Here is a 15,927-nt window from a genome sequence, read left to right on the forward strand (position 1 = left end):
ATCGACTACGCGGGAAGGAGGGGGGGTCCTTACCTTGGCGGTTGCTGAGTTCGTTACGTCTGCGGCCTGCCGTGGCTAGGTACCGGTACTTTGCTGTGTGCTTCCTTCCACGCACATACTACCTAGGTATAGTGGATGATGAGCTTAGGTAAGACCATCTCGGTTACCTTACCTAATCCACGCCGGGACCACTCACCCACTCTCCTCTTTCTGTGCAGACTGGCAGACTGCCAGCCAGATTGCAACCTCTCCCCCGACCGCGATGACGGCACCCAAGAACGAAACACCACCCAACGACAAGGGACCCTCGACCACCACCCCGACGGGGGAGGGGCCCCTTCGGCAGCGGTTCGGTGCAGCGCAGGGCTGCTTGCTCGTGCTTGCTCATGGGCCCGGGATTCTCCTCAGCACCGGATACCCAGAAACCAGTGGCCCAGATTGCGGATCCCTTTGTGCCTTTCCCTTGTTCCCCCCTGGTCCGCCTCAACTTGTCGCTGCCCGAGATTGGGGTTCCTGTGTGCCCTTTGACGCGTCTTCAAGCTTCGAACCGGCTTCGAGAAAACGACGTCACCCCAGAGGCCTTTACCCAATGGGAGCCCAACGATGACTGCTTCCCCCGTCCTTATTTCCGCCCCTTTGCGACTGTGACTTGCTGGCCGCTTGTCTACCGCCTCGTTACCAGCCAGTCGCTGTCCAACGCTTCGTTGCCAGAGGCGCTCGACGATATCCCACGCTCTCCCACCAACGATGTGGTCACCGCTGCACACAGTCACGACACTTCCACCAACGGCGTACCGAGTCATTAACCACCTATGAGAGGCTCTGTTCCGAACGTGGCGGCGGTGAGAAGCACCCAGTGCAGGGGCCAAAAAAGCATCACCAGGGAATCGACCAACCAGCATCTCCCCTTCATCCGACCGGACACCTGGAATCTGGCGACGGTGCGACTCTTCGTCAACAACACCGACCTTCACAGACAAGATCGGCGCATCATGCCCTCCCGGATCTCTGCCGTATTGACCCTCCTTTGCTCACCGTGCCTATCATTCCCATGCCTCAACCACGCGTACCTGACTGAGCCGACCCTCTGTCTCGGCGCCAAATAAGGACGTGAAGAGTCTACCGCCCGCGATCCGCACCCTTGGATACGGAGTCAAACTCCGGGAAAGGGGGCATCGTCCACGAGACACCACTATACCGTGTCCCAGTCACGCTCGAGTCCACAAAACCGCACATGACAAGGACCCCTAACGGAAGAAGACGAGGCTCAAAATTGAATGACTCCGACACCCGGTCTGCTGTACGAGACTTGGTTGTTTGCGCTCGGGGACGTTAGAGGCCCAGGCACTAGGTGGGTGGCCCGTCAGGGGTAGTCGTCTCGGCCGATTGAGCTCACCTTGTCTCTCAACCGTGGCCGACTGACATTAAAGTCGCAACGCCAGTCTGCACATCAAACACGGACGATGGAGAAGTAATGCGGAAAGCGCAAAGCAACGAGTCGACAGGCCTGCGCAAACGCAGCGCAGACAGGGAATGTTGCGTGGCTAAGGTGTCGTCGTTCTCAATATCATTCGCAATTAAGGAACCCTCCGGCGGCTACCACTCCTCGGCCGGGTGGGTTTCGTTACCTGGCGGTTGGGCGGTTGATCGGAAAAGACGGTTACCGGCTCAGCGGGAGATAAGATCACAATTGCATGCTTGTTGCATGCTTGCACTACTTCGTACACCTCACCGCAACCCGGTCTAACCCGCGTTCATCTCATCATCATCGCAGGTTTGGCATGCGCAGCACGGCACGATAGACCAGGCTAAAAAGGTGCCAATGACATACATGATGCTGGCGTTGGCTGCATCGTGCAGCAGCGCATCTGCCGAAGTTTCGACGGCTTGAGGATTGGAACAGGGCAGCGTTTGCTGGCTCATCCATTGGAGTCTGGCTGTTGTCAAGGCCATCGGGTCGCGTCTCTCGTTGCGAAGCGGTTGATTGCTGCATACCATCGTGCTGTACGGATAAATGGCTGCTTAGGCATGTTGACAGGGACCACCACATGACCTGCCTCCTTCACGAAACCAAATGTCGGTGTGATGCACTTCTCAGCGTTCATCCAGCCAAAATGCAGTTGAAAGACACTCGGCACTCCCTGACCACGCCCCTGGTGGCCCGCGGTTTCTTTGAACCCCGCAGCAGGTCGGTCCCCCGGATTAGCAAGACATGCCCGCCGCACAGGAGCCCGACGGACGCGGTGCTAGCGCCGCAGCTTCCGACTCAACACCTTTTGATCGGCTGTGGACGGTTTCTTGTTGACCTCCATATTATGCTTATTGGAGGGAAGCATGGTAGAGCGCAGCCAAGGCTCAAGACACGAGGCAGTGAAGGACGACGACGGCGCCATCGCCGCAAGACAGTCATCTGCAAGACGCACCAGGCCAGCTCGTTGGCTGTAATCCTTTTACAGCGCAGCCAGCGTGTCTTGATCGACGTATCGCATCAGGGCAGGGTAACCAAGACGCGCCTCAGACACGCCAGCAACGCAACAAATTCAGCAGCGCATCAGAAACAGCAGATTTGCTGCGAGATGTGTGTACCCGCCCTCGCAGGAGTCATCCAGCGCCAGTTGACCAATCCCCTTTGCTCAGGTGACGCCCCTCCGGCGCCGATGATGCGGAGTTGCATGGTGAACAGGGGGCCGCGGACAAGGCTGCATATGGTAGTTCCCAGATGCGATGCTGCAGCTCCGTTGCGTTATTGGTGGTGTCCACAAGAGGACATCCCCCCAAGTCTCACCTCGACAGGCTAATACTCTCAAGGGAGGGCAGGTTTGCGGAGTTGGATGGAGGGGTCGCGTCAGCAACACAACATAGGTTAAGAAAAGTCTACAATGCAGAGTGATGGGCAAAGACAAGACGGCATACGGTAAGCCATCTGACGGGACCTGTCAAGTCTCGGCAAAGCGGGCTTCGATGTCCGAAGCAGTCCAAAGCAGTGTCGGTACGGGATGGGTACTTGCACTCATTCGTGATGGTCCTTCGACATCTTGCCCTTTGAATCAGGAGCGCTGGCTCGGATAGCCACACACCCCTCCCTTTGCAGCGCTGGCCGAGGTTTGATTCGAAGAATGCGATGAGAGACACGCCCAGAGCTCCTCGCAACTAGCACAACCATCAACTGCTTGCCCAGCTCTCGCTTGAGGTCCGAACAGCCGCAACGGCCTTGCTACCAGCTCAGAGAAATGATAATGTTATCCACAGCCAAGGTCGTGCTGAGGCAACCAAGACAATATCCACCGGCCGGGTACGCAAACGCAGTATGATGACCTTTGTACCGATTCGCCATTTTTTTATGCGTTTGGCACCAATGGCTTCGGCGCCGCCTCCACGGGCAGTCGGACTGTCAAGCAGCGCGTGCTGATCTTCCTTGCTGGTGGCGGTCCGTCGCCCACTCTCGGAAGAATAAGCGTGGCTTGCCCTGCTCTAGTCGTTCAACCCCTCAGATGTGGCTGTCACACCAAGATGACTGCGGCACAACACGAGGCTTTCAGAGTCAATGATAGAGGAAGCTCTAACCCTGGTGGCCTGGCTGTGGCCGTTTGTTGCTAAAATTCCCCCCCCAACTTGCGAACATTTGAGGTCTTCACATTACAATACACAGAGAGAGAAGAGTCAGAACGAGCTTGTCAGCCTCATTCCCTTACTGGAGTTCTCTGTGCGATGTTACACCACGGCTCGCATTCCTACGCATCCACGATTCCCTAGCAAGCTTGCAGCTCGGCTCTTCTGCTACATGACATTTCAGCGAATCACAGTATCAACGGCGATGTCTTGTACCTAGCTACACACTCTCCCCTCACGGTTCCGGCTGCGTCTGACCGAGAACGAGCGATTGTGACGAAGGCATTGCGCAGCCTTGATGTGGCAGTGAGTCAATCGCCCCAGCCGCCTTCAGCTGAGGACAACATTGACGTCTTAACCGACGACATGGAGACCGACTGCGTGATAAACCAGATTGCCTTCTTGTTTCCCGACGTTGGGCGGATTTGGCTTCATGTCAGCCAGCCATTGTTTACCTCGTGCTGCTGCCACGTCACTCATGATGAATATTCGCCAAGGATGAGGGTTGGAATGGCAAGGTAGGACGCAGCAAAGCCTTGAAAATTTGGGGTCCATTCGGCATGCGTACTCTGGGCTTCCTCTCGTCTTCATTTGGGCCACAGGAGTTGTTTCGGCTGCTCAGTAGGTTTGGTGACCAGTTCCCGTACGCATTGCGCAGCACGTTGCAGCACATCCAGATCACACGGCGGCCGGGCGATGGCTATCCATTGCGATGGATCACGCATGTATGGAGCCAAGATGGGGAGAATGCCCGACAGACAGTCCCAACAGGGCGGATTGAGCAGCTGCGCGTTAAATTTGCCCCCTGTTCTCGCAGGATGAACGTCCATGGGGTCGGTTGGCAAAAAGGGCCGTTGACGCATCGACAAACACCCTTTTTTTTTTCCCCCAGCGCCATAAAAAGAAATAGAAACGGTCGTGACTCACGAAAGGAATGGAGGCTCGTGGGGAGGATGAAGCAAAACCGCCCGAACTTGCGACCACTACCCACCAGCGCCAGTGGACAGCGATCTGCTGTCGAATTCCCAGTACTATTCATAATCCCATGTTGATCGGTGGAATCCCATGGTGGCGGCCGGAGGCTGCGATGGCACCCCTGGAGCGGCCCTGTTGATCAGGTCTCACCGTCTCGCAACGGGGCATGTCAGGGCCTCTCTCCTCGACGACTCGTTGCTATCTTTGGTCGAGGGGGTCAAGAACGAGCGAGCTTGGTTTGACGGTAGGGGAACACCAATCAAACGGCCGCTCGGACTCGCAGATGATCAGGGCCCTTTCTCATTTCTTCATGGTGCGTCTCTCGCCGTGTGCCACGGTCGGCGACCATCAGCCACACGCTACTGCCACAGGATGCAACACAAGTGAACAATTAGAGTTCTGCTTGGTCGTCTCAAGGTCCTGGGTGTCCTCCGTCTGCGTATTTGCAGTAGCCGGCACAGGACCTGGCTGCAGAGGCGAACATCTTGCAACTGACCGTTACGTATCCGCACACGCCGCGACGAGAAGCCCCAAGGGGTCTCTTCCGTCGTTCCCGCGACTGTAGTCTGTAGTCCCGGCGCTTCCAGGCTACGGGTTTGAGTAGACCAAGGCAGGACTCTGACACGGAAGACAATGTTAGTTTCGCCGGAGCGTGTGTCGAACGGGGTGCTCTGCTGGCTGGTTAATCATAGGTAGCTACCGATCACCGCTTTGCTTTCTAGTATTCACCTTGCAGACGTTATACCCATACGTTTTGATCCGGACAGGAACAATGCAGTGGAGAAGGGTAAATATGTGCTGATGTAATGAAAGGATGAGGCAGACCACACGGGGGCGTGGATCACCGCTGAGTGTCGGAGAGTAAAAACAGGTCAACTCGACTGGTTGCGGCGCTTTCGGAGGAGAACCCTTGTCCAACGGTGCTCAGCACTGAGCGTCGCAGACGGCATCTTAGGATCGAGACGGAATGGTTCAAGGATGGAGATGAGGGCCAGTCATGGGCAGAATAGCGTTATCATCACTGGAGAAGGACTGGTGAAAGCGTATCCGACTGGCTTGCGGCGAGTTTGTATCTCGACAACGGCCACTCGATGGTGGCAACGGTGCCTCGGGAGTTTCCATTGGCCACTCGACGACTACAGCAGTAGGCTTTGGGTATGCCACTCACGCCCCCCACGGCTGCATGCGACGACCGGCTGACCATGCCGTCCGAGTGCGGGTGGTGCAGGCCAGCTGTATCTTTCCGGCGCGGAATGTGCGTACTGCTCGCAGGAAGCCAGCTGTGCCCGCTGCATCTGAGGAGACCAGCAACCTGCGAACAGCATCGGCCAACATCACTTTGGAGCAATCGGAGACATCAACATTGGAAGGCAACCGGGTCTACCAGGTCCGTGGACTGTTGATGAGCAGCAATCAACCGCCGATCCCGCGACGAAATGAGCAAATCCCCGGATGGCCGAGTCTTTGGACAAAGTTGCGTAAAATTTGACTTTGTTACAGCTGGAGAAAGGCTGAGGTCAGCTGGACATCACAAAAGGGTGAGTTGCTGGGACGAAAGCTCGAGGTTCCCTGTAGGTGACGAGGATGAGGATAGTGGCAGAAGAGCGGTGGTTCGGCACGCGAGAAAAATGCCAAAATCAGACGAGTAACACATGTCCTGAATAGGTGCCGGACCAGCAAGGCGAGGAAAGCCAGAGAGGACGGGAAATTGGGTGACACGTATCGCATTAACGTTTCGTCACCCAAGACGAGGGCACGAAGCAGCTGTGGTCCAGATAGGACGGTACGGGCGATGGATGAGCGAGCGATGGCAATGAGCAATGGCAAGCACCAGGTCGCAGAGCACAACCCATCAAAGCGACCATGCCATGGCGCGTGCAGAAAGGGCGTCGACGTAATGGAGTCTGGGGGAAACAAGACACCAATTACGGTTCCTCGGCACCTAGTTTTAGCGGACGACAAACATGGGATCATCATGTCAGACTGACCTCACAGGCCCTTTCGTCCAGCCACAAATCCATGCCTCCCCCAGGTCCCTGTTGATGCCACCTTCATCCTATTCCTCGGAGGGCGGACCAAGTCTGGTAGCCGAGAAAGGCATGCCCTTTGCCAGGCGATGGCCTGCGTATACACACCGCGGAAAGACAGGTTTTCTTGTGCAGATGCGTTATAGCACTGCTTCAGAAATGTACTTGACCTGGCACGCTGGCGCTTTCCTTCCTTTGCTCAACCATGTGGTCCCTTGAGCCTTGTTGAGGTGTCCGAGCATTGGCTCTCATCTCCCCAGAGGGCGCAAGGTACGCATGGCAGAGGACACTACTGTCCAGTGTCATCTTTTCCAACGCTTGACGCAGGTACATTGTCGCCTCAGCAGTAAAGGCCGGAACCTTGAGTGGTACTTGGCCATGGGCGCCGAGGTGTACCTCGTCCGCCGCGGCCGCCGCACGCCGCATGCCGCACGGCGCACGGAGGACATCTTTTTGATGGCAAGGAAGACGGAAGTTTCGAGTCTCGCAGGACCCGGATGAGTGCATGGTTGGCTGCCGTCATCTTTTACACGCCAACTTGAAAGTGCGATAATATGGTGCCGCCAATGCTGTATGCAACATGGATACACTCCGCAGCAGCAGCCGCAGTCATCTATGTGGTTGCACGAGACAGGGCAGAGCATGGCAGGACATCCGACAAGGTCAACGTAAGGCGGGCAGGACGGGAATGCTGCCATGCTGCATCTGACGTTGCGAACCCGGGAGTACAAGACAAGGCAACCGTCGAGGTTATTCTTGCCGTGGTGTGTTGCAAAATCCTGTTGTTCGGGAGGAAGATTTTCAGGATACCAAAGACGGGACGAGGAGGTTATTCCGTCAAACGGGTATCATTGGTGATCCAACGGGCAGGGCAAGACAAGACGGTGGGCACGCAGCTCATGAGGGGGGGCAAATGAGGTGGAAGTGTGGAGGGATGCGCAGCGACGGCTATGCCACAGGCGCGCGCGCGAGAGAGAGAGATGGAGAGCGAGGGTGAGTGAATGGGTCGAGGCTTGTGTGTTCAGTGCTGCTGGCGTTGCTTCTGGCTGTTCCCCAGGTGCTGGTCTCGGAGGACACACAAGACATTCCAACTGTATGTGTGTGAAAGCCATAGAGGGACAGAGACAGAGGCAGAGAGAGGAGTCATCCATCTCCCACACCCTCCCTCCTTTTCCATGCCAGCGGGACCCCTGTTCTGGTCGAGAGCGGTGCACATGGCGTTGTACCCGGCCGGTACAGTACCTTGAACGCCGTCGTCTGGACGGACCTTGATCCTTACCTACATTACCTCAGGACGGAAGAGAGCGGCCAGGAAGCAGAGCAGCAGCGGTTCCTGGGATTGGAATTGTTCTTTTTCCTTCTACATCAGGCCTCCCTTGGGTTTCCCCAGAGCCCATTTTGCGGCTTGCCCATGACAGAGCCCGGGAAAGGGGGGGATATGGGAAAGGTACGTACTCCGTATCGCAGAGAATGGAATGCCATGTCCCCTGCTCGTTGTCATGGGCCATGTCATGTCCTCCATGCTCTGGGAGGGGTTTTTTTTTTTAGCTGCTGCTCTTGGATTTTTTTTGTCCTGTCTTCTTGGGTTTTTGTTTTTTTTTTTGGGCTGGTGGGAGGACCGGTGGCCCCCGTCTGCTTCGGCGTCTCCCTGTTTGCCCTCTCTTTCTCCCAGGCCCGTCCGTCCATTCATTCGTTCATCATTTTAATGCCACACCCCCTTTTTGCATCCTCTACATGACGACACACCCTATGCTCTATCTTTTGACTTGTCTGCCTCTGCCTCTCTCTCTCTCTCTGTTTCCCCTAGTCCCCGGCTCAAGGCTCCTTTCTCAGGTCCCCATCTTCTGCGCATGGCCTTTCTGCTGCTGCTGCTGCTGCTGCTGGTACACGGCGCACCGGGTGTCGTCGAACTCTCTGCCCTGCAGCGGTGCAGCCCTTTTGCTCAATTTCGTGCCCTTTCCCTGCCACTCTGCTGCTCCCTGTCGGGACTTTTCTCTTCCACCTTGCGGCCTTGCCCCAGGTACCCAAGGCACGAAGTAGGTCGTCCCAGGGCCAGGGCACCAGCAAGCCCAGGTACGTACTCACTGGGGGAGGAGACTTTCTTGTCCCATTTTGATGTCCCATTCAAACCGCGCGATTGCAAAGTGACGCCCAGCGTCTCCATGTCGGCCCTGCGCGCTACCTCACTCTGTATGACTGTACCTCTCTTTTTTTTTTTTTTTTTGACCCTTTTCCCTATCCATTTCCCCCCCTTCCGGAGCCGCCCCTCAATTCCAGCCCAGCCGGGCAGTATCGCCATCAGCCCAGCACGTGCCTCCGCTTTCCCGAGAGTCCAATTTTAGGAGAAGAATGGAAACAAGAGGACAACCACCTCCAGGGAGGCCTCGGAGGATTCGTGGAGAGGCGTACAGATACACAAACATATAGAGCGAGATTGAGAAAGATGCCACAAGAGAGACACTGCAAAGACAGGTGGAGGTGACGGATGGATGAAGTGACGGGACGGATGTGGTGAGGCTGGCCTTGAGGATACGTACCTCGAGATCAAAGATACGTACTCTGCTTCGAGGAGCTTAGCTCCGTCTCCCAGCTCACGCCCCGTCGCCCTTCCATTTCCCCCATTCTGCCTTTGCCTTCGTTCCTTGGTGTCCGCTTTTTTTATTATTTTTATTTCTCTGTCTCCGTCTCTGTAGGGCTCTTTCGCTTCTGCTACGAACACAGTACCTGGGTAGTGACCTTGCCCTGGCAGCAGCCGGTAGCTAAGGCGAATGGGTAAGGGGAAGGAACCTTGAGTGAGACCTTGTCCCGCTACGTAGAGTAAGGTACCTTGCACTCTGAACTTCTGAAGAGGGGGCCTCCCCTTGGCCCGCTGGTGCGCGTATCCTTCTTTCGCATTCCTCGTCCGATCCTCCTCATTACCCACGAACCTTTGGGGCTTCCACCAATGCTGTGTGTCTTGCCCATACTAAGGTCTGGTCACGACTCCTCCCCCCGGCGTCTCTCGCCTTACACCATCAGGTACGACACGCCCCTGCGCCCACACTCCTGCGCCCATCCACCTTCTGTCTCCCGCCCGGCGTGTGCGTTGTACCTCGGTACCTCGCCGTACACTCCGCTACTGGGAGGTACTTGACCACGCCATGTACGCTACTCTATTCCTACCCATCCATCTGGGCGCCCATCTTGGCTCGCTCCCGTTTCACCTCCACACCTCCCCTGCAACCACACACACACACACACGCTGCTGCTTAGAGGAGAGAGAGAGTGTGTGTGTGTATGTGTCTCTCTCTGTCGCTGTCTCTGTCTCTCTAACTGACTGAGTCTTTCTTAGTCTCTTTCTCTTTCAGAGAGCCCTGTCAAGTCACTCAACGCCATACTCCCCTCGGTGCCTCTACCTTTCTACACCTGTCCGCTCTACTTTGTACCCTGCTCAACCTTGCCCAACACCACCCACGCCTAGGTACCTTACGCCTACTCGGTACGGAGTACACACACCTCTTGGTCCCCGTACTCTTGCTCGTTTCCCTTCGTTTCCACCCTCTCCTGACCCTGACATTATTTGCGCTGGTCTTTGCCCTTACTGCAAAATAAAGCTCTTGGCTATGCCTCCTTCCCGCTCCGTCTACTCATAATTTCCCGGGCCCCAGCTACCACTCCCGCCCACATAAGACTTGACTGGCCACCACACACCTTCCGTCTTGACCGTCTGCCAGCCAGTCTCACACGCATCGCGCTCCTACTACACCCACCACCACCACCACCACCACCACCACCAACGACGTCTGACCTGCAACACGTCTTTGCTGCTGCTCAACTACATAACAACAGACCACAGCCCTTCTTCTTCACACGTACACACACGCACACACTCACACGCACTACTCGCCAAGAAATCCAGGTCGTCCAGACAAATTTTCTTTGAGAGAAACTCATTTTGTTCAACAGAGCCGAGTAATCTTCCCACTGACTCATCCGCAACTGTCGCTTCGCGTGTTGCGCCGTGCGCACCCTCCCGAGGAAACCCCAAGACTTGTCTCGTTGCGCCGAACCACCTCCCACCCGATCCACGTTCGATTCTCTGCCGGACACGAGCCTGCGCGACCTGGGACTGGAACCGGACCTCCAACCAGCTGGCAGAAGTAAGCAAGGTGTCAGAAGAAAAAACGAACGAGCTTCCGCTGCGGGATCATTGCATAGCGGCTTGCCAATGCTGTCGGTCCCGTCGACCCCAACCTGGAAATAGGCCCAAATCAGCCACTTGCATACAACACCTGCCACATCACGTTCGCCCTTTTTGCCGTGAGCCATCGCAGCAACTGCGCAAGCCCGTACACTGTCGAGCAACCCCCCAAACCCAGAGGCAGGAACTCCAAGACGACACGGCGGACACCTGCGCTCACGATTGGCCCAGTCCGACCCTTCTCGTCCGCCCTGCCACGCCCACGCCTGACTACTGGTCCGCCTGCAGTGTACCAGTACGAACTACCCGCGCCATACCTTACCATCCGTGTGGTCTGTCAGGACCTCTGGTGCGCCGCATCGCATCGCACTGCGCGGCGACCTACACAGCTCTGCAGCAGAGATCATCAGTTCTCCCCGCGGCTGCTGCTGCCTTCTTGGAGCAACCCTTGCTGCCAGATAGCCCCGTGTGTGTGGAACGCCCACCTCCATATCTCAGGATCGACCTCTCCCACGCATCCCCCGCATTCTCTATCCCTCTACGGGCCGTTCCACACGACCACACTCTACGAGGATGCCGTCTCAAGCAGCTACTACTTCTTCATAAAAACGCCAGATCATCCACCTAGGATCTCGCCGCGGGGACCTCTCCAAACCCGCATGTAGCGAAGGCTACCCCCACGACTCACCATGCCCCCTACTTCTACTTCAACTCAGTTGCCAACACCTCTACCCCTTTCCAAACCTACCATGCCACCTCAGTCTACTCAGTTCAGGCGCACACGCCCAAGCCATGTGCAGACGAACCTCCCCTCGAATATTCACCTACAACACGTACAGCAACAGCAACAGCAACAGCAACAATCTACCATGCCAGCTTCGACGATAAGCGCCTCCTCCGTGGCCTCAAGTTCACAACAGGGCTCGCCCGTCATGTCTCCAGAGACCGCCGTCATGACGAGCAACAGCTCACTTCAGGCCTCCCCCGAGCACCGGGGGCGTGAGCTCGTGGATGACCAATTCTCGGCGGGCTCCTTCTCGCTGCCAGAGTCGGTCATCTCGAGGAAAACGAGTGATAATTCACTCGGACAGACACTCGTCGGCAGCCCCAGTGCCATGTCCGAGGCCGTCAGCAAAAGTAACAACATCATTCGGCGTCTGTCGAACCGAGCCACGGCGAGATTCGCCCGCCGCAGAACATCCTCCGCTGCCCCAAACAGCCGTGACGGCAGCGTCGGCCCCGGTATGCTCCGTCGAAGGAGTGACAGCAATACCACGGCCCCGCCCGACCTTGCCGCGTATAGCGACTCTGACGATGAGATCATCGATGAGATGGACGATTTCCGGTCATTGACTGGTGGTCAGGACGGGGCTCTCAGGGAGTCGTCCTCGAATAGCACCACCGCATCTCTGGCCGGCTCCACCTCACCTTCGAACACCACCGCCGGCCCCGTCATTCCCTTCCAGCTGCTCAAGGGCACCTGGATTAGGAAGGTCTCAAAGAAGAACTGGAAGAAGCGTTTCATCCTGGTTCTGGAGCCCGACGCAGCCAAGATCTCCTGGGATAAGAACAGGCCCCACAAGTGCCTGTATATTGACGACATCAAGGAGATTAGGACCGGTTCCGACATTCGACAATACCGCATCGATTACGGTGTGCCGGAATCCGAAGAGTCCCGATGGTTCTCCATCATGTACGCCGTGCCTGACAAGTCCAAGACCAAGATGATGCACCTGGTCGCCGATGACGCCAGCACCTTTTACAACTGGGTGACTACTCTCGAGGCCATCTCCAAGCACCGACAAGATCTCATGGCGTCTCTGATGGCCTTCAACGATCGGGCCATTCGCGACTACTGGCTCCATGAGATGACGAAGCAGGGTGGTGAGAAGCCCCTGTCTCTCGACGACGGCGACATTGATTTTGAAGGAGTCCAGCGGGTTTGCCGGAATCTCCACATTCATGCCTCGCCTGGCCAGTTGCTCGCTACATTCTACGCGGCTGATGCCACGGTCACGGGTCGCCTGAACTTCTTTGAATTCCAGACCTTTGTGGGTTTCATGAAACGGCGTGAGGACATTCGACAAATCTACCACCAGATCGCGGCGAACCCAGAGGCCGGCCTCACTGTCACGGAGTTTCTTAAATTTTTGCGGGACGACCAGGGTGAAAACGTTGATGCTGACCTTCCGGGCTGGGAAGCTTTATACAGCAAGTTCGCTCGCAAGTTCAGGCCCAGGGATGCCGACAAACTCGAGTGGACGCAGGCCGAGGGCCCTAGGATGGGCGACGCTGCCTTTGCCGCATACCTCACCTCGACCTACAACCTGCCGGTCCGCAAGGAGCCCAAGGAGTACACCCTGGACCGTCCATTGAACGAGTACTTTGTCTCCAGCTCTCACAACACCTACCTGATGGGCCGACAAGTTGCCGGTTTATCCAGCGTTGAGGGCTACATTTCGGCGCTTGCGCGTGGGTGCCGTTGTGTAGAGGTTGATTGTTGGGATGGACCGGATGGCAACCCCACGGTAAACCACGGCCGCACACTCACGACGTCGATTAGCTTCCAGGAGACCATGACCACGATCAACAAGTACGCCTTTGTCAAGACCAAGTACCCTCTCTGGATCTCCCTTGAGGTTCACTGCAATCCCGCGCAACAGGCTGAGATGGCTCGTATCATAAAAGAGACCTTTGGCGCTCGTCTCGTAACCGAGCCCCTGGACCCGTCCTCTGACAAATTCCCGTCTCCCGAGCAGCTCAAGGAGCGAGTACTCATCAAGGTCAAGCGCCCGCAGCCATCTCCGGAGCCTACCAAGCCAGCCGAGTCGACTGGTCGCCGACGCGGCAACAGCCTGAGCTCCCCGTACCCTAAGCCGGTTCAGTTGGATAACAGCATTGTCCCCTCCCAGTCGCTGCCTCAGAGCCCGATTCTGAGCCCGAGCCACTCTTCCCGCCGCCTCGTCAGCAAAAGCCGTGTCAACACCATCACCGAGGGCGAGGTCCAGGACGCCCTGAGCAGCAGCACAAGCGACAACGACAGCGCCGGCGAGCGTGTGCCCCCTAGGCGGTCGTCAAACAAGACGGTCAAGGTCCTAGGAGATTTAGGCGTGTACTGTGCCGGCGTCAAGTTTGGTGGATTCGACGCCACCGAGGCCAAGGCGTACAACCACATCTTCTCCTTCATGGAGTCGAGTTTCATGAGAAACAGCAAGTCCACGGAGGAGAAGAGAGCCATTGAGCTCCACAACATGCGATACCTCATGCGCGTTTACCCCGACCGCACCCGAATCACGTCCAACAACTTTACCCCAATCGCCTACTGGCGCAAGGGCGTGCAGATGGCTGCACTCAACTGGCAGACGTTCGATCTCGGCATGCAGCTCAATCAGGCCATGTACGAGAGCGGCACCGACAGATCCGGCTACGTCTTGAAGCCGACCGAGCTGCGCGAGATCAAGGTGATGCCCCCCGGATGGGAAGGCCTTCGGGAGCGCCAGGAGGTCACCTTCACCGTTGATGTCATCTCGGCCCAGCAGCTCATGCGCCCCAACGGCATGCCCAACAACAAGACGGTCGACCCTTATGTCGAGGTGGAGGTGTTCCACTCCAACGACAAGAGGGATAAGAGAGACGCGGATGGCGAGGCATCGGTTTCGGACACGCCCCTCAAGTTCCGCACCCGCGTGATTCGGGAGAACGGCTTCAACCCAATCTTTGATGGCAAGTTTACCTTCAAGGTTACGACCAAGTTCCCCGAACTCATCTTTATTCGCTGGTCGGTCAAGCTCTCTCACAATGGTGAGAGCTACAACGACCGCCAACCCGTGGCGACGCACACTGCCAAGCTCAACGGCCTCAAGCGTGGCTACCGCACCCTCCCCCTCTTTGACCACAACGGCGAACAGTATCTCTTCTCTACCCTCTTTTGCCGCGTCAACATCAACTCCGTCCAGACCATTCTAATCACAAAGGGCGAGGAACTCGAGTCCACGGGCATCAGCAAACCCCGCGGAGTCGGGCGAGTCTTCAACACGTTCGGCACTCGATCCAACAACATTAGCCCCAAGTCAAGCATGGAAAAGGCGACCTAAGACGGCTGAACACGGCCGTCCTCTCTGTACCATGCTGAGGCCTCACCACCTTCGCTTCTTGGCATAAATTTGTTTCTTTTTTATTCCCCAAGTTTTGTATCAGTATCGACAGAGATTTAACGACATATGCCCGGGGGGCTCGAGTACCCCTGGGGCGAAACGACACGGCCGAACCCAAAAGACAGAATTCTCAGCGCGCCCGTTTTTTGGATCTAATATGCTATCAATACCCCCCAACCCCTTTGGCATTCGACTGCGGCGTACTATTGGCATGGATGAGAACTTCCTGGTGTAGTCTACGACTATTTTTCTTTCGCTTTACCCGCTCTCCTTGAAGGACACGAGGGTTTTTTCTAGGGATACCAAGGGCCTTTTTTTTTTTTTTCATTTGTTCATGGGATTATTCATTGGGATGGCGAACAAGGGCATACCGTCACCCCCGAGAGCCAGATGGCCGGGGCGTCGACATGAACGGGAATGGACACAGCATATACCACATGTCAGGAAGGGACAGGAATATCATAGAACTGGGATCAATCCGACATGATGAAACCAAGAGTCGAGAAAAGACTATAGGAAAAAAAGTTTCTTTTTGTTTCTCACGAATTGAGAGGACCACAGTACACGACGGGGGAAGACGTTACTACTCACTCTTCGCACATTTGCATCACCTGGGGCCGGTTTGTGAGATGAGTTTCTCTGATCATCGGGGAGGAATCGTGACGGACACTTGCTGCCCTGGGAATGTGGGAAATGGGGACAACGGAGGGCCTGGAGGGTCCGCAAGCGGGGATTGGCATGGTTTGGATTTTAGCATTGATATGAAGCATAATCATCTGGAATGGATGGACCCGGCGGGGAATTCTTGTTTGGTTGCTTTGGGCCAAGGGCAGACGAACGGTGTGGTGCCGAGGGAATGTCTGTAGGAAAGGCAGCCGGTATTTCATAGGTACTGCATCAGTACTTGGGAGAGCTCACGGAGCAGCTCGTACCACCACCAACGATTAGCCTGATGATCATGCTGTTGTCTACACTATTTGGA

General features: G+C 56.3%; 3 protein-coding genes across 3 annotated transcripts; all 3 read left to right on the top strand.

The window, feature by feature from the left end:
* Positions 1 to 262: 262 nt before the first annotated feature.
* Positions 263 to 806, top strand: CORC01_01893 (uncharacterized protein; the record flags this gene model as incomplete). The annotated part of the gene is made up of 2 exons (XM_022613546.1): positions 263 to 353; positions 409 to 806. The coding sequence occupies 2 exons, from the start codon at positions 263 to 265 to the stop codon at positions 804 to 806; spliced, it is 489 nt and encodes a 162-aa protein (XP_022479930.1).
* Positions 807 to 7,177: 6,371 nt separating this feature from the next.
* On the top strand, positions 7,178 to 7,528 carry CORC01_01894 (uncharacterized protein; the record flags this gene model as incomplete). The annotated part of the gene is made up of 1 exon (XM_022613547.1): positions 7,178 to 7,528. One exon carries the CDS (start codon positions 7,178 to 7,180, stop codon positions 7,526 to 7,528), a length of 351 nt encoding a protein of 116 aa, XP_022479931.1.
* A 3,952-nt stretch (positions 7,529 to 11,480) lies between these two features.
* CORC01_01895 (phosphatidylinositol-specific phospholipase C) lies at positions 11,481 to 14,885 on the top strand (the record flags this gene model as incomplete). The annotated part of the gene is made up of 1 exon (XM_022613548.1): positions 11,481 to 14,885. One exon carries the CDS (start codon positions 11,481 to 11,483, stop codon positions 14,883 to 14,885), a length of 3,405 nt encoding a protein of 1,134 aa, XP_022479932.1.
* Positions 14,886 to 15,927: the final 1,042 nt, after the last annotated feature.

The sequence above is a fragment of the Colletotrichum orchidophilum genome (assembly GCF_001831195.1).
Source record: "Colletotrichum orchidophilum strain IMI 309357 chromosome Unknown Scaffold_10.1, whole genome shotgun sequence".
In the NCBI taxonomy this organism is placed as follows: domain Eukaryota; kingdom Fungi; phylum Ascomycota; class Sordariomycetes; order Glomerellales; family Glomerellaceae; genus Colletotrichum; species Colletotrichum orchidophilum.